Source organism: Nuphar pumila, chromosome 3, assembly GCF_984573655.1.
Source record: "Nuphar pumila chromosome 3, dmNupPumi1.hap1.1, whole genome shotgun sequence".
Lineage (NCBI taxonomy): Eukaryota > Viridiplantae > Streptophyta > Magnoliopsida > Nymphaeales > Nymphaeaceae > Nuphar > Nuphar pumila.
In genome coordinates this window covers 24,619,730-24,645,914 of record NC_143251.1, presented here as the reverse complement: position 1 = coordinate 24,645,914, position 26,185 = coordinate 24,619,730, and the positions used below count along the sequence as shown (strand labels likewise).

The 26,185-nt window shown below is 36.1% G+C and overlaps 2 protein-coding genes across 2 annotated transcripts in view; both read left to right on the top strand.

Annotated features, from left to right (window-relative positions):
• The window catches only part of LOC149842317 (GATA transcription factor 28-like), an 88,152-nt gene extending 73,390 nt beyond the window's left edge, over nt 1-14,762 (top strand). The window contains exons 6-8 of the mRNA XM_089999060.1: nt 7,720-7,825; nt 14,269-14,340; nt 14,426-14,762. Of these exons, the coding sequence (XP_089855186.1) occupies nt 7,720-7,825; nt 14,269-14,340; nt 14,426-14,476 (229 nt within the window). The 3' untranslated portion in view covers nt 14,477-14,762. The remainder of the gene's footprint in view (nt 1-7,719; nt 7,826-14,268; nt 14,341-14,425) is intronic.
• Nucleotides 14,763-22,832: 8,070 nt separating this feature from the next.
• On the top strand, nt 22,833-23,378 carry LOC149842316 (uncharacterized). The gene is made up of 2 exons (XM_090000633.1): nt 22,833-23,045; nt 23,226-23,378. The coding sequence occupies exons 1-2, from the start codon at nt 22,833-22,835 to the stop codon at nt 23,376-23,378; spliced, it is 366 nt and encodes a 121-aa protein (XP_089856759.1).
• The last annotated feature ends 2,807 nt before the right edge of the window (nt 23,379-26,185 follow it).

Here is a 26,185-nt window from a genome sequence, read left to right as displayed (position 1 = left end):
AGAGGAAGGATCTTCTTGAAAAACATACATATTGCCTTGTCGTTTTCTTTTAGCGAACGTCTCCCTCGTGCAGAGATCCTTGACAAGAACAAAAGAGGGAGTAAATTCAACTGAAGCATTGGCATTATCAACAAGCTTGGAAACAGAAACAATATTTTTCTTGATGTTGGGTGCATAAAGAACCTTTGAAAGACTGAGAGAAGACTTTGTCATGGGTATAATAGAATTTCCAATATGAGAGATAGAATGGTGAGATCCATCTCCAGTGACTATACTATTTCTACCAATGTAAGGAACAAGGTTTAGGAGCTTACCTGCATCGCCAGTAACATGAGTCGCTGCCCCAGAGTCCACATACCAAGTACTTTCTTCATTCTGTTTCAGGTTTAATCCTGCTAGGGTTGACAATAACAATTCTTTTACTTCTTTGCTGGCCTTTGTGCTATCTGTTCCTCTCTTTGCTTTAGTCTGTCCTGATTTTCCTTTATTTAGGGGATTAAACCTACAGTTAGCTTTGATGTGTCCCCTTTTATTATACAAAAAACAGTTCGGAATTGGCCTCTATCGCTGTGAGTTGGTATGTATGTTGGGTGTAGGTAATAGTGCATGACCTCCTTGTCCACTTCTTTCTTGTCCTTCTCTTCCATTAACAACATAATTTCCTTGTCCTCGTCCATAGACTACTCCTGTGGCAAGGACCTCTTGCGTCCCTGTATGCATATGTGATTCTTCAGAAAACCCTTTCAAGTTCATCTCATATTGAAGTAGTTTTGCACGAAGGTCTTCAAATCTGGGCAGATCAAGTAGACACAATAAGTAACAATCATATGATAGTCAGGCCCCGATCCACTCAGAGTTTGTTGTACCATATCTTTATCAGACACTGCACACCCAACCACTGCTAATTGATTTGTGATGATCTTTATTTTGTTTAAGTATTCCATGATAGTCATGGAGTCTTTTCTTAACATCTAAAATTTCCTTTTAAGAAATACAATCCTGGCTTGAGAAGCCTGTGAATATGTCTGAACTAGTCTGTCTCAAAGTTGCATGGCAGTGCAGTCATCTGGAATTGCCACAAGCACTTCTTGTGACAATGTAGAGGTAATGTAAGCAACTAGCGTCTGATCTCTTTTCATCCAAGCCACAAATTTTGGATTTCTAACATATACTGTGTTAGATGCTCCTTTATTGTCTTTTTCTTCACGTGATATAAACTCTGGAGGAACTGGAAGAGATCCATCTAGATGTCCAGAAAGATCCTGACTCCTAATGAAAGGAATAATTTGCCTCTTCCAAGTCAGGAAATTGAAATTGTTTAATTTTTCAGACACGAGTTGGCTAAGAAAGCTTGAAGAAAGGCTAAACTGAGAAGGGAATGAATCCATGTTTTATGATAAGAATAAGGAGAATGTGTCTGGCACACAGCCCGATGATAGCTAAGAAACCGGTATATAGAAAGACAACTTTCAACTTGAAGGTAATTCCCGTAGCCTCTTACCTTCTTTTTTTTTTTGTTACTGACAGAGTAGTCACGTAGATGACAAAAATAACTGAAACTTCTTTCCTTTTTTTTTGTAGAATAACTACGCCGGGCTATATGAAGAACAATAAACAATAATCAAGAGAAAAACTGAAAATAAAACCAAATCTGATATCCAAATTTGAAAGAAGGTAATCACTAAGTACGAAAATTTAAGAGAAACATATAAATGAATCTCAGACCCGATTTTGATTTAACACATTCAAGGGTAAAGATAATAAAAATGTCAAACGACAGATGAAGTCAGATCTGAAATTGATCAGATCTGATCAACAGGGAGAAAACGAGGTTGATAGTCAGCCGATTACCTGATCCAATTTTATTCTGATCAACATGTTGATTTAAACCAGACTGAGATTTAAAAAAAGGAAGGAGAATCACGCAGAAACTATCAATGAGCGAAAAACGTGACGACAACGACGAGAGAAAGAGAGAAAAAAGTGCAGGCACGAAGAAGAAGAGATTACAAAATCGATTTTCTGACTTGTGAGGCTAATCAATCTTTTTAGACATACCTTTTGGAAGCAATCCCAGATCCAGCTCTAGCGTTGCTCTGATACCATGTTAGATTTCATAAAACCAAGAGTTTCATCATGCGTGAAGAGTGAAGAACATAGAGAGAGAAGGAGCTGCAGAGAAAACCTAATTCCCAATACAGGAATCGGCTATTCAATCTTTCATTATATGCTATTAGTGATACAAAGATTTTAGGGTACTAAAATACCCTTTTATAATACAAAACAATTACACATGTGCCATTAATGAGATAATATAACACATGGTTACGGTCACGGGTCTGGACCCTGACCTGTGACCCGAATACGACTTTTCAGACCTAACTTGTTCAAATTTGGCTCTCAACCCAAATAAAAACGTAAAGAGTTGTTCCTTTTCCAATTGTTTGTGCCTCATTTCGATACTAGGTCCTTTTCATTGAGGCTCAAGCACGGCTAATTCATCCCAAAGAGTTGAGAGAGTTCCGAAGTAATCTCTCACACTCTTATCTCTTTGCCTTGTGGTTCAAACCTTCTCGTGGAGGAAATACTGTCTAGCCAAGTCTTTTTGAACAAACATGTTTCTTAAAAAGACCCATGCATTACAAACCTTCTTAAATTTAACAATATTAGCGACTATCTTAAGTTCCATGCTATTTAGGAACCAAGATAGGATTTGCGTGTTCTCGGCCTCCTAATCTTCCACCTTAATATGAAATTCATTTAGAGCTTTTTCTCCTTTGTTATCAAGAGCTCTAATTTGTTCACCATCTTTTTTGGTAAGTATGAGTTGTGGCTCACATGTAGATCCACTTACATACCCCCATAATTTTTTTTCTTTAAGATGATTTTCCATGGCGGTGGCTCACGTTAGGTAATTGGAATCATTAACTTTGAATGTGACCACCGTCATATGTTCTTTTTCAACCATCTTGTGGGGAAAAGAGCAAAGAGAGAAAAGAGAATAGATGGGAGAGAAAAGAGAGAATATGACATTTTTTTTCTGAAGGCAAGCTAGGGTTAGACAGACCCTTACCAGTTATACAACTATACCATTGGGTTTTGAACCTACAACATCCCAACACAAGATGACGTGCACTAGCTGCTCAGCCCGTTGGTGAGAATAAGATAGTTGGAGAAGAGAGAGTTGATGGTGAGCTTTCCAAAGCAAGAGAGTCCACAATCACATGATCCTGCTCCAAGCAAAAAAATTGAATCCCACGCTTCCTGACTTTAAGATCACCAAGGCTTTGGCTTTCAAATCACGAACTTGAGTCAACACGCTCCAAGAGAACTTGAATCAATACACTTCAAGAGCCCAAGGCTCTGATACCATGTAATCAAATGAGCGGTAATAATAAAAGCCTCTAATGGCATACAAAGAGCATAAAGAACAAGCACAAGTCCTCAAAAAGGACAATACAAAGAGCCCAATGGCAATAACACGAGCACAAACAAGTGCTTACAATGGCCACTAAGGGCAAACACATCAAAGTAAAAAATAGGATCTTTATTAGTCATAAAAATGCTTAAGAAAAACGTTGAAAAAGAGAGGGGTTGAAGCCCTCTTTAAATAGGCTACAAGGGAGCTCAAAGTGCTGTTGGGGAGCCCCAACAGCTCTATTGGCTGTTTTACAATAATGCCCTTTCACATTAGTGAAAGGGACAATAAACAGAAAAAACATAAAATAAAAAAAAGATTACAGTGCTGCCCCTAAGGAGTAGCTCCTATTACATAGGAAGAAAAAGACAAAAAATGCCCCTGGTAGGCATTACGAATTTACAATCATAGGAACATAATATATATACATATAAATGTATATATATATATACATAAAGGGTAAATATTGGCTACTAATGAAGGTATGAAACTAATGAGTAGAAATTACTTTTTTCTCCAAAAATTTCAAATTTTTTTAGATCAAATGTTACAGATGTGATCTACATGGTTTGTTTAGTAAGAAACTTGTTTTGAATCATGTGGTTTTTAAAAGGGTCCAAAAATCAATGTCCCACAATGTGCCAAAATTTCATAACTCAAAACATCACATTTTTACATCAGAAAAGCACGATCCAAGTCTTGATCCTTAGCAAACAAACCATGTTGAACACATCTATGTGGTTAGATTGAGTCGATACAACTTGCGCCTATGATTTCTAGCTCATTAGTTTTGTACCCTCATTAGTAGCCAATATTTACCCATACTTAAACTATATATATATATATATATATATATATATATATATATATATATATATATATATATATATATATATATATAACACTCCAATGGGTTGACTTCATTTGTTGCAGTTTCACTGTCAATGAATATTGGGTTAATGTTGATTATATCTATCATTTTTTTTTTTTTGGCTCGAAGAATGGTGGCAACTTTCTTAGGGCACATATCACCATAGTCATGCTCTTCAAGCTTCCTCCCTTCCACATGGAATCAGCATTGCAAAACCTTTTTCTCCATCACATCTTTGGCTGTAGTCAATCCCATCTTTATCCTATGTCTGAGTTGCAACAAAGACATCCTGCACAGTCTCTTCCTGCCTTCTCTTTGATATATTTCTTTTCATTAAATGATTAGACAATTAATGCATATTGATTCTTTTGAGTTCTTGTGTCAGTGTGGAAAACCAGATGATGTTTAAATCACATGGATGCTGGTATGGTTACCCGGTTCAACATTGGTATGAGCAGTCTAGAACAGATGATTCTCAGAAAAAGGGTGCACATGTGTGGATTTGTGTAATAAAATAGAGAATTTCACTGCAAAAGAAGGAATGAATATATAATGAAGAAATAAGATACGTCTGAAGATATATTATATATGCAGATGGTTTATGATATGTAAACATTGTACAGCACACCCTGAGTGCTAACATCAACACAGGCATGGTGTGTTGCTATGTCATCAAAATCATGCATGGACACAAGAGAGGCTAAGTAAACGTAACATTAAATCTGTGCTACATACTGAATTCTTCCTAGCAATCATTGGCCCACCAGCAAATGTCCTTGCATCAAATAGCCTTGCAAGAAATTCTAATTCTAGCTGTCATGTGCAATAGACTATTAAAATGACAGGGAATATTATGTCTGAACAAATAGGTAGATAACAAGGCAACCATCTGTGTTCAAACACAGAAAAAGTTTCCTTTCCTATCTCAGAAAGAGAAGCTGGTTCAGAGAGAGTGAATGGACCATAGCAACAGCTTCTGTTTGTGGTTTCAGCCTAATGAACAGCAGCCCCTCTGGCTAGCAGCTAGATATATAGCTCCATGCCATCTTCAGCCTAAAGCAAGACATAATCTTGGCCATTGAACAGCGAAGAAATTTGAGCACTTTCTCCCCAACAAAAACAAAAAACAAAAAACAAAAAAAAAACAGAGGAAGAACCTTCCAATCATATATGCAAGCATGCATGCATACACACATACAAATGTGCACATAACTATGAAGGCCACAAACACCAGAGCTTCTGCCTTGCAATTTGAATGAGAAACCTTAAATAGAAATCAAAACAGCATTGACAACCAGATGATACATAACAACTGTAAATTGAAGTCACAAACCAAGTGACTACTCAATGAACTGTCTCATTTCCATGCTCATTCATCAAATGAAGACCTATAACAAGTATGGAAGGTGAGTCTGAATAATGAATACTGGAAAGGTCAAGAGGTGGTGATTTTGCATAGCCAAGATAACAACAAAAAAGAAAGATGATGGCCAGCCCAATCAGATTCTCTTGATCTATATTCAACTTCACTATGGTTCATGTCAAACTGGCATATAACTGCTTTGCTTATTTCTTGTATGAGTTCCAATCTGCCAAGAAATTACAAGCATTCTTTGCAAAAAATATGTTTGTTCCAATAACTAAGGACAAGTGAGACATGTTTGTTAAAATAACATAAATATCGTTGACAATCTGTGCACTTGAGGATGCTCTTTTCCCCTTAAGCTTCTTGGTTCTTTTTGCACAAATACTGAGTGAGCGTGTCACTAGCCTTACAGTAGAGGAGCTCATAATCCATGTTTCCTTTTGATTCTATAGACTCTACAAGTCTGATCACCGTGCTGTATTAAATTTCTCAGGGAACCTTAGCTCTATTACTGGTGCAGAGTTTCAACTTTGTTGAGAAACTGTGTTGCTCATATTGAATCAAAACAAGTGGCCTCCACATTCTATCCTTGTGTATACAGGGTCCTTTGATGAGTATCCTCTGCAGCTGAAATATCATCTATGTGCATGTGTAGTAGTGTTATGCAATTGGTGGCTGGGTGTGTGATTGTGAGAACTATGTATTTTGGTATTGAGGGATGAGAACCAGTCCAAGGTGTGTGGCACCAAGTTTCCCATAAATAGGCAGTAAGTCGGTGCAGGTTTGTTATTAATTGAAGTTGGATCTATTAGAGGAGAAAAATGTCCTATCCCGCAATGAATTTCCATCTGGATACAATTCAAGCTAACTGTTGAGTAATGTAAGTCTTGTAATATGAAGGTCTTGTGCTACCCTCTCATTCTTGTACATAGAATTATTTACTAGGGGCGTTTTTGTATGTTATCAGGAGGTTAGAGAGTCAACAGATTTTGTCTTGTAGTGTAACGAAGAGGGGCGTCCCCTTTAAGATGTATTCTTCTCTCATTTCTTAGTAATGAAGTTTCTCTTTGCAAGCCTATTCTCCTCTTCTTCCTTGAGCATCTTCCTTTGTTGATACTAACTAAGGTCTAAGTTTACACGTGGTTGGCCTTTGGATCAGGTTCTGTATCTAACTTCTTCAATGTTTTACAAGTATAACATGGTAGCGAGGTCCAGTCCCTGTAAATAAGGGGAGAGAACAAGAAGAATAATTGGAGCCCATACATTTAGTCTTTTGTTTTTATATGAAAATGGCAGCTTTTATCCTTTGCTTTGGGAAGAGTACTCACTTTAACGAACATGGTTTTGGCATTTTTGTTTTAACTGTGAAATGATAGTCATCTGATTAAAGACGTCGCTTTTAATTAAGTTACCCATCCTGTTCTTGGAGGAGTTGGGTTTCTTTTAGCTGAAAATGTGGATGTGACAGTTGAGGAAATGATTGTGTCTTTTGAGGATGACGTAGCGGATGCTGCTTTTTGTCATGAATTTCTAACTCAGAGCTGAAATAGAAAAGTTTAGTGGTCCATGTTAATGCATATCATCTTATGCATTGGTTATGTTATAGTATCACAATGGTAACTGTTAAAATAAGTTTTACAGGAGAGAAGTGCATTCAAATTTTGTTTGTTTTTTTCTATGTTGCTGTCTTTTTCGTTACACATGTTTATCCTTTTCTATATTCATCTTCTTGGCACCACAATCTTGACCTCATTCCTGGTAATCTCTGTACCTATGGAAGTGCTGCTGTTGGTCTCTAGAAAATGAAAGTTGACAGACGTAGAGGAAACTGGGAATTTCTGTAGCAGCAACTGAGAAAATGTATTTCCCATTTGAGCCTGGCTGGATTGTAGAAATAAAACATTTACCAGAAACACTGCAACATGAGGTTGGGCGTAACAGCAAAAATTAGAAACATTGAACCAATTTTGATTTTCTTGTTTTTGCAATTTCCTTATTTGCTTTATGCTCTCTTTTTTTTTTTGCAATTTTGTTAAAAAACTATTTGTTGATCTGATTGTTCAGGTGCCGACATTGTGGCATCAGTGAGAAAGCTACACCTATGATGCGGCGTGGTCCTGCAGGACCAAGAACCTTGTGTAATGCGTGTGGCCTCATGTGGGCAAATAAGGTAGACATCGCCAACGTAGCCTGTATCATCTAGTAACATGTATTTTCACATAATATTGTCCATGTGTCACTTGCATCTAACTTCACATTTCCAATTAAACGGTTTATATCTTCTGGGTTTTGGTAAAAACTGTTATCCAGTTTTCTTCATCGGAGCATTTAGTGAAACTTTGCAGAAGCCATTGTTTTTTTCTAATGATTTTCTTTTGTACCTTTTTCTTAAATGTATATTTGAGATTTTTTTTTTTGTTTTTTTTCTGTTGCCCAAGTGAATATTAGTAAATCATTAAAACCAAATAATTCTATGATATATTATGTTGCTATTGAGTTCCTATAAAATTTTCACTTATATGAGGAAATTTATTTTTATGCTTGATCTAAAGCTTTGGCTGCCATTCGTGAAGGCCCTGTATCTGTAGCCTATCAACTTTATATGGTTCTAGACTAGGAGTTGCCTCTTTGTCTTGTTTGACTTTTAACCTGAGTATGGTTCCGAGTTCAAGTAGCTGATATATGAACTTTGTAATCTTCCGAATAGTTCAAACTGTTTATGTGGCCATATGCATTAAAAGAGCAACTCATTTTCACAGATCAACGGATCAGCTCTTTCCAATTAAAGTTCCTGATCAATTCAGTCATGCCTGAAGTTTATAAACCTGTTTGAACATGAAATTCCTTTCCCTCTTCCCAAACGTTAGCAGTATACACTAGAAATTCAGACCGAATATGGTGAAGCCTTGCCTTGTCTTATTGTAATTCGAGAATTTCTTACATTTTGGGTTGAAGTTAAAAAAAAATAGTATTTAGGTCTGCATTCTTTGGCATATTATTTGGGTTTTTATTTGTTTTTCTATTGGTAACGTTTATGCTTGTCTTCCCATTTTGTTCCATTTTTTTGTTTTCTAGTTTTTATTGGGTTATAAAAATGGTTTTTGTGCTACCATTTCATCCATCTCTTGATTCATTTCTGAGAAATATGTTTAAATATGTAATGAAATAAGAGTGTGCACAAATAGATGCCACTAACGGCTACACAATTACAAAAGTGTGCACAAATACAAGAAGCCACTTATAGGCAAAATACAAGATCAGCAAAGATGGCAGGCACAAGCCACTAAAGAACAACACAAAAATAAATAATTTTATTAACTCAAAATGCTTAAGAAAAGCATATTACATGGGGAAGAGAGATCCCCTACCCTATGTATACAAGAGGAAGGGAGCCAAAGGAGGGCTCAACTAGCCGTTAGCTAGCCTAACGACTGAAAAGCAATGTACATAAATGCCCCTAAAGGGCATTTCAAACTATAAAATAAAAAAAATACATACAATAACCTAAAATACAATCTAAAAATATATATATATATATATATATATACAATATATACATATACATATACAATATATATATATATAAACACCCCCTTAAAACTGATGGTGGAATAACCTACAGTTTGTTAAGGAAGGAAAAATGAGCCGACGACAACGCTTTGGTGAAGAAGTCTGCAATTTGAATTTCAGATGTCACATAGGTAAGTTAATAGTGCTTTTGAGAAACGTTTTTCGAACATACTGGCAGTTAATCTCTATATGCTTCGTACGCTCATGGTAGGTGTGATTGCTAGCAATGTAGTTAGCGCTCTTGTTGTCACAACACATTTTCGATAGAGTAGAGATTGTAACACCTATATCCTTCAATGGACTTCTTAGCCAAATGATCTCGATGATGGTAATAGCCATTGTTAAATTGTATTGTGTATATGCCATTTGTATTTATTTGTATTTTGTATTTTGTATTTTGTATATATATATATATAAATATATATATATATATATATATATATATATATATATATATATATATAGTTCACTATGTATGTAAACCTATTTCAGATAGGTGCGGGTACGGGTGCGGATGTGGCAATGCGACAGTTTAAAAAAACTTGGGTGCGGGGAGTATATATATATATAATTTTTAATAGTTTTAAGTTAACACTACGTGTATTTGTGTGCATTTATGTATTTATATATATAATATAGATAAAAATGGACTTGATTAGGGTTAACTAAATCTACTTTTGGATAGAAATGGACCTCAATGTGGTTGACTTCACAAAGGAAGTTGTGTCCAAGTGTCGCACCCGCCTGGGTGCGGGTGCGGTGCCCTGTTAGAAGAATCCGTGTGACATAAATGTAAACTGAAATACCCATCAAGGGTATTTCAGTCATTTCATATTGTAATAGGAGTCAGTTCACTAGGGACTGACGAGTTTTTTTTTTCAGTTTTTTGTTTTATACTTTTCTTTTAATTATGACTGCTAACAATTGATTGGGAGCTTTTCCAACTAGCTGTTGGACCAGCCCCAACGACTAGAAATCTAGCTGTTGGGGCTGGCCCAACAGCTAGTTGGGCCAGCCCCTTTATGCATGGAGTGCCTATGTAAAAGCACTCCCTCTCTTGTATTATTTATGCTTGTTGCCAAGCATTGTTCAATAAAATCTTTATTATTTTTTATGTTTTTGCTCTCTCTTAAGAGTTTGTGTGATTAGCCCTTAGTGGCTCTTTGTGTTTGGCTCATTAATGACTCTTGTTCTCATGAGTATGCACCTTTGTAGCCACATTGTTTCATTGTATTTGTGCACTTGTTGTTTCATTACAGTCATTGCTCGATACTCAGCTTCGATGGAAGAGAGCGATATTTTTTGTTGCTTCTTACACCATCAAGATATGCTTTTTTTCGGCAAGACCATTTTGTTGAGGGGTTTCTGGGCAAGACCTTGGATGTAAAATATCAATTTTCTTTCAAATAACATTTGAATTCCTTTGGCAGAAATTCACTTCATGAATCCGAGTGAAAAATAAGAATATTAATTTGAAACTGATTTTTAATTAAATTATGAAAATCCTTAAAACAAGAAAGCATTTTCCATTTTTGTCTAAGAAAGTATATTTAGTATAATCATGAATGAAAGTAACATAATAGGAAAATCCTCCTTTAGTCATAACTAGAGCGGGTCTCCATACATTCGAATGCACCAATTCAAAAGGTTTCTTAACCTCATAAGATCTAAAAGGAAAAAGAATAACTTTCAATTTTCTATTTATACAATCTTTGCAAACAAATTATTTTTCATTACAAAATTTTTTCAAGATAGGAAAATGAGATAGTTTGAATACACTTGGATCACCTAGTCTTCTATACCAAGTTTCAATATCTTTTTCTTGAGCGTAGTTACAAAAAGAGTTTGGAGTACACAAAATGTCCATGTGATATAAATATCTTCTTCTATGGCCTTCCCCAATCAGCTTCCCTGACTAGCGATCTTGCGCCAGGCAACCCTTAGATGAGGAGATTTCATACCCATGATCGAATATTTTAGAAACCAAAAATAAATTTAAGTTTAATTTAAGAATAACTTAACTTTTGGAACAAAGAAATTTTTAGAATTATTTTTTAAATCCCCAATGCTAGTGATTTCTAAAAATGTCATTGATGGTAGAAATACTAGAAAATTTTTGATTGGTGAGATCATTGGATAATAAGGACCCATTAAGAGACATGTGAGGCTCTCGAGTCAAGGATCCAAGGTGACATACCCAGACTAGAAGACAATGAGACTGTGACACCCGAAGTAAAAGTGGATGTCTTTAAAAACTGTTGTATAGAACCTCCACCAATTTTGCAATAGATAATTATTGCTTGTTTTGGACGAGGTGTCTCTAACTGAAGTCACCGTGTCTTCAATTTGGGGCAAGTCGGCTTGATGTGCCCTGAGTCCCGACTCATTACAAAAATGACAAATAATCTTTTCTTGAACCTCCATTATTTTTGTTTTCCAAAGTGTGGAGGTCTATATATTTCGGTGGTAGCTCCGGGTTTGGATGCAACAAGAACGATGCCATTGGTTTTGTCTTATCCTCCTTCAATCTTCCTTCCTTCCTTCATATTGAACTCGGTAAGAATCTCATGAAAAAAAGAAATTTTGGGTTTATAGAGTAGCATCATCTTGACCCTCTCGAACTCGGGCCTTAGAACATTAAGAAACATGAAGAATTGTTCCTTTTTTAGTTCTTGTCTAAGGCGAGGATCTTCAGGAGTCTCCCACTTAGGTTCCAAGATGGCAAACTCTCCATATGAGTGCCATCTCATTGTAATAGTCCTAGATAGTTTTGTCACCTTGCTTCAACGACATCATTCTCTTGTTAAGATTTCACAAATGAGTCATGTCCTTCATAGTATACATGTCTCTTAAGAACTCTCATGCTTCTTTGTCTATTTTAAATTAGTCCACACTATCAAGTATGGTGGTGTCCACGCTACTCACGATCCATGCTAAGATATTATCATTGTCCATCCATCATTCCATGTGTCTTTTCCCGAAGTCAACGGTGGCAGTGACCTTTTCCTCTTCATTGAGGAACTTTATGGTCCCATCCACAATTTTTGTGAATGAGTTAAGATTACAATCATCCTCAATGTATTTGTTCAGACATTTGGACAAGATATAGTTCTTCATAGTGGAAGCCCAAGTGCGATAGTTTGAGTCATTCAACTTGATGGGCATAATGAACATGAACTCTTTCTTCATCATGAACAATGGAAAGTTGAAGAAGAAGAATCGTCATTTGAAGCTTTGGCACGTTCTCCAAGAAGAGGTGCGAGCACTCCACCACTAGGATTAAGAGCCTATTGGCTTTGATACCATGTAATGAAATAAGTGTACAAATAGATGCCACCAAGGGCTACACAATGACAAAAGTGTTCACAAATACAAGAAGCCCCTTATATGCAAAATACAAGATCACCAAAGATAGCACAAGCCACTAAAGACCAACAACGCATAAAAATAAACAATTTTATTAATTCAAAATGCTTAAGAGAAATATATCAAATGGGGAAGATAGATTCCCTATATACAAGAGGAAGGGAGCTGAAGAAAGGCTCAACTAGTCATTAGATAGACCTAATGGCTAGAAAAGTAATGTACATATTTCAAACTACAAAATAAATAAAAAAGAAAAAGAAAAAAATACATACAATAACCTAAAATACAATTTTATATATTCACGTGAAGAGTCACTAGAATATGAGAACTAGAAATATGGGTATTTCCAACACTTTTTTAACAAATCCAACCACGTGGATGTGTTTGGCATGGTGAATTTGCTAGGAATCAACCATTAGATCGTGTATTTTCGATGAAAAATGTGATTTTTGAATGCGTGAATATTTATTAAGATTATCAGCCATTGATTCTAAAGCCTTAAAAAAATCTTGTTTATGCATCAAAATCGGATTATTCAAGAGCGGGTTCTTATAAAACCAAGCATGTAGATCACATCTGTACGGTTGATTCAAGAGAAAAGAACAAAAAATCCATGAAAATCGTGGTTCACACATTAGTTCTCATATTTCTAGTTCTCTCATTATAGTGATTCTTATATATATATATATATATATATATATATATATATATATATATATATATATATATATATATATATATATATATATATATATATATATATATATTTGACATAAATATACCTTTTATCTGAAGAATACTGAAAATACTGCTCATCTTCATCACAAAAGGTTTTACATCTCTTATGTTTGCACGTGCATTTTTTCTTATGAAAAATGGTCTCAGGTACTGTATGCTAGGTTTCATGGAAAATTCTCCTTTCAACAGACCAGATGTACTTGCATCTTCCATTGTGTATTTGTCTATTAAAATCAGACTTGCAGGCTATTGCTCGCTCATTTGCAATGCTATGTAGTGAATGACATGATCACCACCTTTTGCTTGCAATTACTTATTCATATCATATTTGTGTTACTCTCATTTCCAGTTATTCTATACTGGTTGGTTGTGAATTTACTTTCAGAAAAGCTTTACTCTACTGTGTTTTGTACCATCGGTTGTCTTATTGTCATTTGCAAACTCATGCTTAAAAAGTGACCCATTTATGTGGGGCTTTGTGGTGGTGCGCAAAAATCTTTCTGAAACAGTGGATTAGATTTCCTTATTCAACCAACAGTTCTGCGTGGTTGTCCTGTATTGGCTGGCACAGATACGCCCATTGACACCTCTTTTCTTCTTCATTAGTTGAATTCTTTTTCTTGGAGCTGCATTTTTGCCTATTCACTTCTAAAATTATGCCCTTACAAACATGCTTATGCCCTATAAAGTAACCTCAAAATTTTTGCAATTTCACGGATCAGTAAACTGCTGATAATCACTTTTTAAATTATGAAAACGTTATCTAATCCTCAGGTATGAAGCTCAGTTAAATCTTGTTATTGGCTTAGCCTCCATCTTGCATGCATGATCTCTTGCTCACTAGTAAGAGTGCCAAGAGTTGTTCTTCCCAAATCTCTTTATAAAAAAGCTATGCCCTTTGTAGTAGTGTTGTATAATCCTTTGTTGCGCAAACTGCAGGGAACTTTGAGGGATCTTTCTAAGAGTGCAGTTGTCCCAGCACGAAATCCCCCAACAAACTCCAATGAACAGGTGAGTTTAGAAATTTTTTGTCTTTTCTTTACCTGTTACCCTGCATGATTATGCAGAGATTGAAGCCTATGAAACTGAATTGCAGAACGATGGTCAGGTTATGCCTAGCACATCAGATGGTCATAACTCTTCTTGACCCACACTTCATCGCTTTGGCGGCAACCGGTTGTAGACAGTGTGGCACATGATATTGGGAGCTCATCCCTTTGTAAGTTTGGCGACCATTTTGTTAATTATATCATATTTGTAACACATGTTTCTAGAAAATGAGAACAGTTACATGAGGAAGTTTGGTGTTGCCTTGCCAAATCTTTTCCTTGTTCACCCCCTTTTTCCCATCGTCAGATACAGTGGGATATTTGAAGTAGCAGAATTGTAATATACTGTATGGAAACATTTCCTTTAAAAAAAAATCATTTTCTGGACCTTTTGTTCTTGCTCCAAATTAGTTATTTACTAGCATGCCATAGTTTTAGTTTCTCTGAAGATTCTGCCATCGATTCAGATGAGGCTATGATCTGCAGGACGATGTTATCAATTGCCTTCTATGAAGTTTATATGCATGTACTTGATTCCCTTTACAGAGTGGGTTCGATCTGTCTGATCCATGTTATCTTGTTGTGCAAACTGGTCTCATTCGGAAACTCCATATATGTTCAATAGCTGAGATGAGCCTTAACGTGACCTTCCTCATCTCGTGGAGCGTTCAGGCTTTCTGCGCCCTTTGAACTGGTTGTCATTTGATGTTTGCTTGAATTTGCTACAGCTTTTGCCACCTATTGGATGGTGGAAGCCCCTCAGGATTGGGATTGGTGCTCCCAATGGACTCTTGTAGGGGCTGCAAAGATGTATGTATATTGCATAGAGATGGGATAAAGTCAGGGTGAGCTCTGACGGTATTGGATGCCGTTGATCTCACCATGAACAACATCCAAACCTGTGTGAATGAGATGCCCATCACTTAGATGGGCCCCATTTATTTTTTCCCCGATCGTGTTTCAGATGGACGGCATCTGAATGGTTTAAAGTGAAGGGCTCACAATGAGCCTTGTTCCCTGTTTGATGGGTGTCGTTCATTTTTTAGATGAAGAGCAGAGGTGGCTCAACTTGATCTTCTGTCTATTGTATAGTGGCAGGCTCGGCAAATATCACATTTGATTTGACTAGCCGACGATTTGAATCCATTGGACATAAATGGATAAACCAACCCATCTCTGTACCAGTCAAAGAATTAAGGCAACGTTTCAGAAACCGGACCGTCTGTGAGAAGTTGGAAGACCGGGTTTGGTCCAAAAGCAATTCCTCCGAACTGAAGTTGAGGGTCTTGAGGTGACCACTGGTGCCAGTTCAGGTTAAATATCCGGTGAAGAACAATCTAACAATTGATGTGAGATAGGTTGAACCGGCTGATCTGGTGTAATATCGTGTGCTTTTCTATAATATTAAACACTGAAACTTTATAAAATTTAGCTAAGTGTTTTGTAAAGTCAATAAAAATCTTCGATTTTAGGTGGCGTCAATTGAGTTTGGGTTTGGCTTAGGTCTCATTGACAAGACCTAAACAAGTCAATTAAGACATGATTAAATTTTTTATTTTTTACCTTTAAAATTGAGCAAAATTCAGGTTAAATTTAGGCAAAATTTAGAGGTGAAATTCAAGTAATATATCATTATATGCGTCTTAAAATTCTGAAAACATTGATATTTTACTTTTCTGAATTTAGGCTACGGTTGACCCGAAAATCGCAATTTTTAAAGAAATGATTCGCCTCGATGTGACCGGTTTTGGATCTGATCTGTATGATCCAAGTTAATATGAATTTGGACTCAGTTCAAGACCCATATTAATTAAGATCTGATCCAGACTAAGATCCATATAGATATGAATATTGGATATAGATTTAGAATTTGGATCTAGATCCAAAATATAACTCCAACCTATTTAAAGTTTTAAATTTAATATAAAGGTTAAATTGAATGAAATTCAAAGTTAAAAAGACTCCCTAAGTGATTAGATACCTTTTAAAACTTTCTAAAATTGTATTAATTAATTAATTATTAAAAATTAATTAATTTCAAAATTTTATTTTTGGTATGGCAGAGTTCAACATTTGTGGAACTCTACCTAATATGTAGGGATTCTAGAAGACTCTACATGTAGTAAAAAGTAAAAACAATAAAGTAATAAATTTGTTAAAAAGTGAAAAAGTGGTTAGAGACAGAGTTGGTAGAACTCTATCTCCAAGCCAAATGGTTGAGAAACTCGAGAAGTGACATCACCCTCTCTCTAGAAGATAAAAAAAATTATAAAAAGGTCTAACTCGCCCCTCTCTAGATTTTGTTTCCTAGAGAGAGAGAAGGGAAAGGAAAGAAAAGAAAGAAAAAAAAGGAAAAGGAAAGGAAAGAAGAAGAAAAAGAAAGAGATGATCTCTTTCCGTTCAGATAGTCCGACGTATACTTTTGGTTCATTTTTTGTCTTCAAACAAAGGTACGGATTTCTCTCTAAGTCTTTACGGGAAAGAATCAGTAAAAATTTGATTTATGTAAGGATTTGGGGAAGAAGGAAAATTTGGTTGCAAACCAACATAGATAATGTTGATTTTTATCTGATTTATGTATTTATACATATGTAAATTGATTTTCCTACGCGCGCAAATCTAAAAATATATATAAATGTATTTTTAGATTTGTCCATACCCATGGTTTTAATTTTTATTATGAAAAGAAAGTATATAATGAAAGAAGCATGTAAATAGATTTCTTTTCGGTGCCTCGGTTATGTAGATGGGGGTATGAGATCTATCATTACTAGGTATATATATATACATATGTACACATGTGCGTAGATTTATTTTCTTTAGGAGATTTCCTCTTTGTATCAAATTCTGATTTTTTTTTTTTATATGCATAGCAAAAGTTCAAGATGATTGATGAACACGTTCTTAAGTTCAGATCTGTCCAACAGTACATGTGAACAGATCTATTCGACAGTACCAGTAGACAGATCTGTCAGGATATACACATGAGTAGATCTGGACAAATTTGTCGATATGCGAATATGTGCAGATCTAGTCCAGATCTGCTAATTTTTAATCGTTATCCAATTGTGCGTAAGACTGCCATTAAAAACATAAAATTTGTTTCTGTACATACTGAAAATTGTGGGTTGTTGACAGTTTTGGGGTTCACCCACATGACCTAAACACACACACACACACACACACACACACATATATATATATATATATATATATATATATATATATATATATATATATATATATATATATATATATATATATATATATGTGTGTGTGTGTGTGGGGGGGGGGGGGGGGGGGGGGGTAGGCTGGCTGCATCACAACCCTGGTTTGGGATCAAATCTAACCCCAAACTAGGTTAGCTACAAGCCTTGATTATATATAGATATTTGTATGTGTGTTTGTGCACATGGTACTGATCATGCCAAGACTGGTTTGGATCATATCAAACCAGACCTGTCGCAGTTTTCAGCATGCTATCATGGCTGATTGGATTGTGCAAATATTTGTTTACGAATGTTGTTTCTATTTAACATATATCAAGTGTGCAAATTCAGATCTAATGTAAATGCAGTCTCTGTTTATCATGTATTGATTTAATGGATATGCATGATTGTTTATGAGAATTATATGTGTATGTTAGTCTATTTGAACTGAACATGCATGATTAGTTTTTTAGAATGATAATCATGTCTAGATTTAAATGCATATGAAGCTTTCATATTTTTTTTATCATGCCCCATTTCTATTAATGAAACATGTTCAGATTTACATGCTTATGCAATTTCTGATTTTATCATGTATTGTATCCCATCAAGGAAGTGTGTTTAGGTCTAAATACATATAAAAAAATTTATTTGGATCTGCCAAGTAGTGATACATACAGATCTACCGTGTACTAAATCTTTGGCTGGACTGGACTTGCTGAACACATATACATGCAGATCTGGTTCAGATATATCATGCATCGTTGTTCTGTCTATTATATGACCATCATGAAGTTGGTTGATGTTGCCATATGGGTGGCTATCGAAACAGTCTTGAGATTTCAATTTTTGATTTATGTTAGCACTATGTCAGAAATAATTTTCTGCATACTGTCCTGATTTGACTGAAAATTTATTTGTTCTTATTGTTGTTAAATGATCTATTATCATGTTGTTAAACATGTGATATGAATGTGTTATGTAGGTTGTTGTAGGGCAGGGTAGCGTTGCACATTTTTATGTAAGACTGTTTGCTGTCTGCTACCATTGGTTGCATGTTTATGCATGAGAAATATGCTGCAATAGCATGCTAGTGTTATCTTGTGTATGGGGGCAGCATAGCTTTGGCTCGGTAATTATGTTATGTATCTCGAGCATGCCTGAATTGACAACGATGTTTATTGGTTATGTATGTTTATGAAATTAAATATTATATTGGCATAAATGTATATATCATGAACTCATAATTTTTGAAGTTATTTTAATGTTGCAATAACATAATCATGTGCTTGCTTGGATGTTATACTTGAGATAAATCATGAAAGAAAAATGCATGTTCCAAGCAAGTATTCATATGCATATATAATTTGTTTTATATGTACATTCTCGTTGTGATGAGTGAATGTGCATTGTGGACATGTTTGAATAATTGTGTGATTACATGTTCACTGAGGATTTTTGTATAAGATGCATATGTGGTCAGATGTAAACCACTATAGGCCATGTGGGCCATGAGCATGTGTTGGTCTAAGATTTATGTGTATGCATTGCAAAATCTATTTTGAAATTATTGGCTTTTTGAATTAATTGCCACTGTTAAATATTGTCAAAAGCCAAGGTCCCATGCTGTGTTTTGCATGTTGAATTGCAAAACAATTCTTTTGGTAAAGAATTTGCCTTTTGATAAAAATATAAAAGAGATAAATAGTGTAATTAATGTTTTCCTTCCTTTATGTTCATTCTATATTGTGAGAATCGTGGATGACGATTTTAGGGAAACCTTGAGGATACTAAAACTTTGTGCGATTGTGCCCCTGAACCCGATATGGTAGTTCGCCTCCCGAACATGGTTTGAGGAAGTTTTCAGTCACTTTGCCTGGAGGTGCTGTTGTAGACACAAGTGTTGTCATTGGTATACCAAAAAAAGGGACATTAGTAGATGTTGATTTTTCAGGTGTCCCGACATTAGATGTTGAATTCTAATTTTTCGATAGATGGTATTGATTCCTGATATTGGTTGATGGCCAAGTGTGAAACCCAGTAATAAAATACAAAATGTGTATTAAGCTACAACTAGGAACCTATCTTGAATTTTGGTAATTTGTTGTGCCCGTTTGAAGTATCTGTAGGTTTTAATGAAAAGTGAAATTAAACTTGTGTGCATTTAATAAGGACATGCATACAAAAGAGAACTCTGATAATAACTTAATAAATTATTCATGCATATGCAATGAAATCATACATATTTATTATTCTGATTAGTTCATGCATTCTCACTTGTTCTATTTTAGGTGAGATATTGTTATTGCATGATAAATGCTTTTAAATGCTTGAATACTAACTGGATTGTGAGATTGTTGCAGTTATATTCCTATAAAAGCTTGCATGAATTTAATTTATGCTTTTTTGGCTTATTTGGATTTTTAAAAGAATTCATAAAAAGAATATTTGATTCTTACTACCATACGGAGCCTGCGAGATTACAGGACTTACTTTCTATTATTTTTTGACATTATGTCTTTATGATTTTAAATTTTAATTTACTTATGCTCTAATAAATCTTGATGGTGTTATGTTCAATTTGGAGGCTACCCATTCCTTTATCTCGTCTTATTTTGCGAGTTTGCTCGACCTTGTTCTGTCTAGCCTAGAGAAGGTTCTTGATGTGATGTCTTCGATTGGTATATCTTCCTGTTGCAGGAAATATCTTTCTGTTGTTCGAATAGTCATCGAAAGGCACATACTGGATATGACTTTCTATGACATCATTCTCGGTATGGACTGGTTGTCTAGACACAATGTTACCTTTCAGTGTCAGGAGAGAAAGTTTTGTTGGAGCGCCCTGACTTGTTTGCGCTGTTATTCCAAGCGACTAGGCTGGTGAGTGAGGTGAAGATTGTCTTGACATTGAAGATCTTTAGGTACCAAAAGTAGGGTTGTATGGTGTTCTTGGTTGGTGTGTCCGCGACGGACAGTCATGCGATACATTTAGAGCAGTTGGATGTGGTTCATGAGTTTTCAGATATATTTTCTGAGGACCTGTCGGGTTTGTCACCTCACAGGGAGATCAAGTTCTTGATCGAGCTAGTGCCTGGCACGACACCAGTTTCATGAGCGTCATATCGCATGGCACCTGCAGAGCTAGTTGAGCTGAAGAATCAGGTGTAGGAACTTCTTGACAAGGGTTTCATCAGGCTAAGTATGTCCCTTTGGGGTGCACCTGTTCTCTTTGTCAAGAAGAATGATGAGTCTATGTGACTCTGTATAGACTACCACATGCTAAACCATGTGACGGTGAAAAACAAATACCCTTTGCCTATGATTGATGACTTGTTTGATCATTTGAGGAAGGCAAAGGTGTTCTCCAAGATAGATCTTCATTCTGGGTACCATCAGTTGCGGATCAGGGCAGAGGATGTTCCGAAGACAACGTTCAGATCCAAATACGGGCACTACGAGTTCTTGGTGATGTCTTTTGGACTCACCAATGCTCCTGCAACATTTATGCATCTGATGAATCATGTCTTATGTTTGTGGCTGGATTTATTTGTCATTATGTTTATCGATGATTCTATTCTATTCTGAGAGCGTGGAGGAGCACTGAGAGCATCTGTGGATTATGTTGCAGGCACTGAGAGAACATAAGTTGTATGCTAAGTTTTCGAAGTGTGAGTTTTGGCTTGACAGAGTGATGTTTCTTGTTCACATGATCTCAGAGAAGTGCGTGGAGGTTGATCCAACTAAGATGGAAGAAGTGTTGTCATGGGAGCAACCGAAGACAATTACATAGATCAGGAGTTTCTTTGGATTGGTGAGCTATTAAATTGATTCATACAGGACTTTTGCGTAAAGCTGCTCCGATGACTCAGCTTTTGCAGAAGGGGGTGAAGTTTGTTTGGTCAACTCAGTGCAAGGAGAGTTTCTAGGATCTGAAGAGAAGGTTGACCTCAGCCCTAGTGTTGTCTTTGCCTTCTAGGACAGGCGGGTTCGTAATATACAGTGATGCTTCACTGATGAGACTAGGTTGTGTCTTGATGCAGCACGATAAGGTCATCACGTACGTTTCTCGGCAATTGAAGGTGCACGAGAAGAACTACCCCACACATGACTTGGAGTTAGTAGTTGTTGTCTTCGCATTGAAGATCTGACATCACTATCTGTATGAGAAATAATTTGAGATCCTTTTTGGTCACAAGAGCCTTAAGTATATTTTCACGCAGCGTGATCTGAATTTGAGGCAGCGCATGTGGTTGGAATTTCTTAAGGACTATGAGTTTCCCATCGCCTACCACTCTGGTAAGGCGAATGTAGTGGCAGATGTGCACAGCAGGAAGACTTCAGTCATGGCAACCAGTTTGATCGGGCATAGTTGAGATTTGATCGAGGAGTTTGTCAGGTGATAGCTATTTGTAGATGATTTCAGATGTATCCTTTATGTTGGGATATAGGCATATCGTAAAATTATAGACCATATTGAAGAGTTACAGTCTGTTGATCCAGGTTGTGCATGAGTGCCTAGAAGCTTGATGGATAGTTTTGCCATGAGGAGGAAGGGACCATCCTGTTAAGAGACATATGGTGAGTTTGGACGACACTATGGGGGGAGCTAATGAATGTGGCCCGCATATCGAGGTATTTTGTTCTCCTTAGTTCTATCAAGATGTTCAAGGATCTCCATCGCACTTATTGGTGGAACGGGATGAAGCCAGATATCACAGAGTTTGTGTCTCGGTGCCTCACCTGCCTGCAGTTAAAAATCGAGCATTAAAGGCTCGATGGACTTCTTCAGCCACTAGACATTCCAGAGTGAAAGTGGGATGACATCTCTCTGGACTTCATCATGGGGTTGCCGAGGACCCGTCGTTAGCACAATGCCAACTGGGTGATCGTAAACAGGTTGACGAAGAGTGTCCATTTTCTGACGATCAGGATTAGTCAGAGCTTGGAGAGTCTAGCAGATCTTTATGTGGATGAGATTGTCCGACTTCATGAGGTGCCACATTTGATCGTGTCAGGTCGAGGCCCTCATTTCATGTTTCATTTCTGGCGCCAGTTGCAGAAGGCTCTTGGTACCACATTGAAGTTCAGCGCAACTTTTTACCCACAAACTAACGGGCAGACAGATCACACGATACATACGCTTGAGGATATGCTTAGCGCGTGCGTGCTAAACTGGGCAAGGGAGTGAGATAGGCATGTGAAGCTTGCAGAGTTCTCGTACAACAGTTATCATGTCAGTATTGGTATGACCCGATACGAAGCTCTGTATGGTAGACCATGCAGATCTCCAGTGTGCTGGGACGAAGTTGGAGTGAGAGCAGTGGAGTCTTCAAAAGCCATCAAGCACTACTTGGACCAGGTGCGGTTGATCCGACAAAGGTTGGTCACAACACAGATCAAGCAGAAGAGCTATGTCGATCAACAGCGCAGGGAGCTTAATTTTGTTATGGGCGATCATGTATTTTTTTGGATCTCGCCTACGAAGAGTGTGTTCTGATTCAGGAAGAAGGGGAAGTTGAGTCCTCAGTATGTTGGACCTTTTGAGATTCTCGAGCGCATTGGTGAGTTTGCATATCGTGGGGCACTTCCTCCTCAGTTTTTTTATATTTACAATGTCTTTCATGTCTCGATATTGCAGAAGTATGTGCCTGACCCCTCACATGCGTTCCACTACAAGGTGGTTGAGGTACAACCTTACTTGATGATAGAGGAGAGGTCGATGAAGATTGTAGATCGCCAGAAGAGGACATTGCGTAATAAGATGATCCCGTTCGTGAAGGTGCATTGGTAGCATCACGGACTGAATGAGTGCACCTGGGAGCCTGAGGTCGATATGTGTGACCACTACCCACATTTATTTGGTACGTTCTAAGTTCGTAGAGAAAATTCTTTCAAGGGGGCACAGATATAATATCGTGTTTTTTCTATAATATTAAATTCTAAAACTTCATAAAATTTGGGTAAGTGTTTCGCAAAGTCGATAGAAATCTTTGATTTTAGGTGGCATCAATTGAGTCTGGGTTTGACCTAGGTCTCATTGACAAGACCTAAACGAGCCAATTAAGACTTGGTAAAACTTTTTACTTTTTGACCTTTAAAATTGAGCAAAATTCAGGTTAAATTCAGGCAAAATTCAAGTAATATATCATTAGATGCGTCTCGAAATTTTGAAAACATTAATATTTTGTTTTTCTGAATTTCGGCTACGGTTGACTCAAAAATCATATTTTTTCAAAAATGACCCACCTCGATATGATCGATTTTGGATTAGATCGGATCAGATCCATATGATCCAAGTTAGTATGGATCTAAACTGAGTTCAAGACCCATATTAATTATGATCTGATCCAGACTAAGATCCATATGGACCTTGGATATAGATTTGGATATTTGATCTAGATTGGGATCCAAAATCCAACTCCAATCTATTTAAAGTTTTAAATTTAATATAAAGGTTAAATTGAATGCAATTCAAAGTTAAAAAGACTCAGAGGGGTGAGATGCCCTTTGAAACTTTTTGAAAATTTATTATATAATAAATATTAATTAATTAATTATTAAAAAATCATTAATTTTGAAAATTTATTTTGGTATGACAGAGTTCTATATTTGTAAAACTCTTCCTAATATGTCGGGATTCTAGAAGAGTCTACACGTAGTAAAAAGTAAACACAATAAAGTAATAAATTTTTTAAAAAGTGGAAAAAAGGTTAGAGATAAAGTTCTACATTTGTAGAACTCTATCTGCAAGCCAAATAGTTGAGAAGCCCGAGAAGGGACATTACCTTCTCTGTAAAAGACCAAAAAAAATTATAAAAAAAAATATAAAAGGGTCTAAATTGCCCCTCTCTCTAGATTTCATTTTCTAGAGAGAGAGAGAGAGAGAGAGAGAGAAGAAAGAAGGGAAAGTAAAGAAAAAGAAAAAGAAAAAAAATAGAAGAGAGGAAAATGGAAGGAAAGGAAGAAGAAGAAAGAAAAGATCTCTTTCTGTTCAAATCGTTCGACGTATACTTTCGGTTCTTTTTTCTTTTTCAAATGAATGTACGAATTTCTCTCTAAGTCTTTACGGAGAAGAACGAGTAGAAATCTGAATTGTGTAAGGGTTTGGGAAAGAAGGGAAATTTGATTGCAAAACAACATAGATAATGTTGTTTTTTATCAGATTTATGCGTTTATGGATATGTAGATCGATTTCCCTACGTGCGCAAATCTGAAAATATATGTAAATATATTTTCAGATTTGTCTATACCTATGGTTTTAATTTTTATTATGAAAAGAAAGTATATAATGAAAGAAGCATGTAAATAGATTTCTTTTCGGTGCCTCAGTTATGTAGATGGGTATGAGATTTGTCATTACCGGGTGTGTATATATATACAAATACATGTGCGCACATTTATTTTTTTAGGACGATTTCCTCTTTATATCAAATTCTGATTTTTTTTTCAATATGCATAGCAAAAGTTCAAGATGATTGATGTACATGTTCTTAAGATCAAATCTATCCAAAAGTATAAGTGGACAGATCTATCTGACAGTATTAGTGGACAGATCTTGGCAGATCTGTCAGGATATACACATCAACAGATCTAGACAGATCTGTCGATATACACATACATGCAGACCTGGTCCAGATATGTCGATTTTTAATTGTTATCAGACTCTGAGTAAGACTGCCATAAAAAATAAAATTTGTTTCTGTATATGCTAAAAATTGTGGGTTGTTGACTGTTTTGGGGTTCACGCACATGGCCTGAACACTCACGTATATATATCAATATATATATATATATATATATATATGTGTGTGTGTGTGTGTGTGTGTGGTTCAGTTGGCTGCATCACAACCTTGGTTTGGGATCAGATCTGACCCCAAATCAGGTTTGTTGCAAGCCCTAATTATATATAGATATTTATATGTGTGTGTGCGTGCATTGGACTGACCTTGCCAAAAATGGTTTAGATTAGATCTGATCCAAAATAGACCTGGTGCAATTTCCAGCATGTTGTTACAGCTGATTGGATTGTGCAAAAATTTGTTTATGAATGTTGTTTATGTTTAGCATATATCAAGTATGCAAATTCAGATCTAATGTAAATGCAGTCCTTGTTTATCATGTATTGATTTAATGGATATGCTTCATTGTTTATGAGAATTATATATGCATGTTAGTCTATTTGAACCGAACATGCATGGTTAGTTTTTAAGAGTGATAATCATGCTTAGATTTAAATGCATATGAAGCTTTAATATTTCTTTTATCATGCCATGTTTCTATTGTTGAAACATATTCAGATTTAGATGCTTATTGTATTTCTGATTTTATCATGTATTGTATCCATTAAGAAAGCGTGTTCAGGTCTAAATAGATATGAAATTTTTTATTTGGATCCGTCCAGTAGTGCTACAGGCAAATCTGGTCCAGATCTGTCGTGTACTCACTCTTTAGCTGGATAGGACCTGTTGAAGACATGTACATGCATATCTGGTTCAGATACGTCGTGCATCTTTGTTCTGTCTATGATATGACCATCATGGAGCTATTAAATGTTGCCATATGGGTGGGTATCGAAACAGTCTTGAGGTTTTGATTTTT

Bases quoted from the DNA above. Each gene is read 5' to 3' on its own strand.
- LOC149842316 (XM_090000633.1), top strand. From the start codon at position 22,833: ATGACCCGATACGAAGCTCTGTATGGTAGACCATGCAGATCTCCAGTG. The intron at 23,046-23,225 runs GTATTTTTTTGG...TCGATATTGCAG, and splicing joins ATTTTGTTATGGGCGATCAT to AAGTATGTGCCTGACCCCTC.